We start from the raw sequence: 1,732 nt of genomic DNA on the forward strand, positions 1-1,732 counted from the left end.
GGCCTAAGCCTCACTCCAGACTCGCGGCGGTTCGCAGCCCAGCAAGAAGTCGTCATTATGCGAGGCCGAAGACATGTAGCAGAAGGACTCGAGGTTGTCTTGGAAGACCTGGTGCGACGAGGCTCCCGTCAGGATGGAGACCAGGTCAGCCCCCTGACCCTGGTGCTCGAGGAACTGCCCGCTGGAGGCCTGGTGGATGGGCGAGGCCGGCTTCTGGGGACCTGACGGCGTGTTGTCCAGGATGGCGGAGAGGACCCACGAGCAGGTGTCCTGCGGGGCGCTGCCGTCCAGGATGTCCTGCAGCGACCGGATGTAGGCGGAGGCGAGTCTCAGCGTGGCGATCTTGGTCATGTCCGAGGCGGCGCGGCGACTGCACACCCATGACGGCAACACGCCGCGAAGGCTCTCGAAGGCGGTGTTGATCTGCCGCATGCGGTAGCGCTCCCGGGCGTTGGCGGTCTTCCTGCGGTACCTGGACAGCGGCGCCGCACGCGGCTTGTGTCGTAGGCTCTCCCCGAAGCTCCAGTCGCTGTCGCAGAGGCGCCGGGCGTGAACCGACCGCGGCCGCAGCTGGTACTTCCCGCCGGAGGGGCCCGGGGACTTGGCCGCGTCGGGGCGCTCCTCGGGGGAGCTGCTGTTGCTGTCACTGTTATTGTTATCGTCTACTGTCCCCATTTCACTGCCTTTCATCGTTTCCTGGTCGTCTAATCGTGCCATTTTCTCTTTTATGATTTCAAGTTTAATTTTCAGTGAATAAATAAGTTATGATTGCAGCGAAAACAAATAATTTGTACAGCTGAAGTTTATTTCAGTTTGCAACGTTCCATCACAGTGAAAAAGACACGTCTATTGGTACAGTACTCACAGCGTTTGACACCACAGAGCCATTTCGGTTCGATCTGCAACAGAAAATGGCATATGTTAATTACTTTGCAAATAAGCATGATGTACTACGAAATCAATGAATGAAGATGAATCTGATGTAAAAATAAGGTAAATGTCGCATTTTAGTCAACCCGAAGACACAGACAAGTTAACGGAGAAACCACACTCGCACCTTTCGTTCTGACCCTTCTCAAACTTTGGCTCTCTTGCCCGGTATCACGTGACCAGCATCAGGAGGTTAGACGAGCACATGCTCCCTCCACGGCGGTCAGCAGCTCACTGAACCCTCTCCTGCATCCTCCCTCTACCTCCCCCTTCCCACCCACCCCCTACAATCCCCCCTCTACCCCCTCACCCCTGGGACCCCGGTCGCCATTATGTGCAGGTGTTCATTTTCATATTTTTCTCCGAGGCTGCTAATTGTTTGCGCTCCGTGAGTCCTCAGGGGAATATTTTCGCGGCCGCCCGATCGAACTGCGACGCCGGAATCCACCCCAGTGCCAATCTAAGGTCATTTAGCGGCCTCTTCGTTCGCAGGTTTGACCTGGAAAATGAGAGGTGACTCCAGCCTTGACTCTTCCTTTTGAAAGGTACTATCGCTAGTGCCGTTAGTTTTTCAAAACGTTTGGATTTATATTGCAAAGCGAATTGCAGAACTTATCACTTTATACACGTCTGTTTGGAAACTTTAAAAAAAGATTCCGTATTCGAAATTTCATCGCCGACCCTCGGGTAATTTGCCAAGCGTTGCGAAAAATGCACGTGTTAAGCCTTGCAACCTGCAGTAGAACTCCTCGAGCCTGGCAAAGCCTGATGATAATGTTACTCACGAGTGTTGCGATTTTGT

The 1,732-nt window shown here is 53.8% G+C and overlaps 1 protein-coding gene across 1 annotated transcript; it reads right to left on the reverse strand.

Moving 5' to 3' along the window:
• Window positions 1-3: 3 nt before the first annotated feature.
• Window positions 4-1,166, reverse strand: LOC119585480 (myogenic factor 6-like). Its single transcript, XM_037934124.1, has 2 exons — window positions 1,058-1,166; window positions 4-899 (listed from the first exon to the last, which is right to left on the reverse strand). Exon 2 carries the CDS (start codon window positions 715-717, stop codon window positions 4-6), a length of 714 nt encoding a protein of 237 aa, XP_037790052.1. The 5' UTR covers window positions 718-899; window positions 1,058-1,166.
• Between the last annotated feature and the right edge of the window lie 566 nt (window positions 1,167-1,732).

Source organism: Penaeus monodon, chromosome 19 (assembly GCF_015228065.2).
Source record: "Penaeus monodon isolate SGIC_2016 chromosome 19, NSTDA_Pmon_1, whole genome shotgun sequence".
NCBI lineage: Eukaryota > Metazoa > Arthropoda > Malacostraca > Decapoda > Penaeidae > Penaeus > Penaeus monodon.

Bases quoted from the DNA above. Each gene is read 5' to 3' on its own strand.
- LOC119585480 (XM_037934124.1), bottom strand. From the start codon at position 717: ATGGCACGATTAGACGACCAGGAAACGATGAAAGGCAGTGAAATGGGG.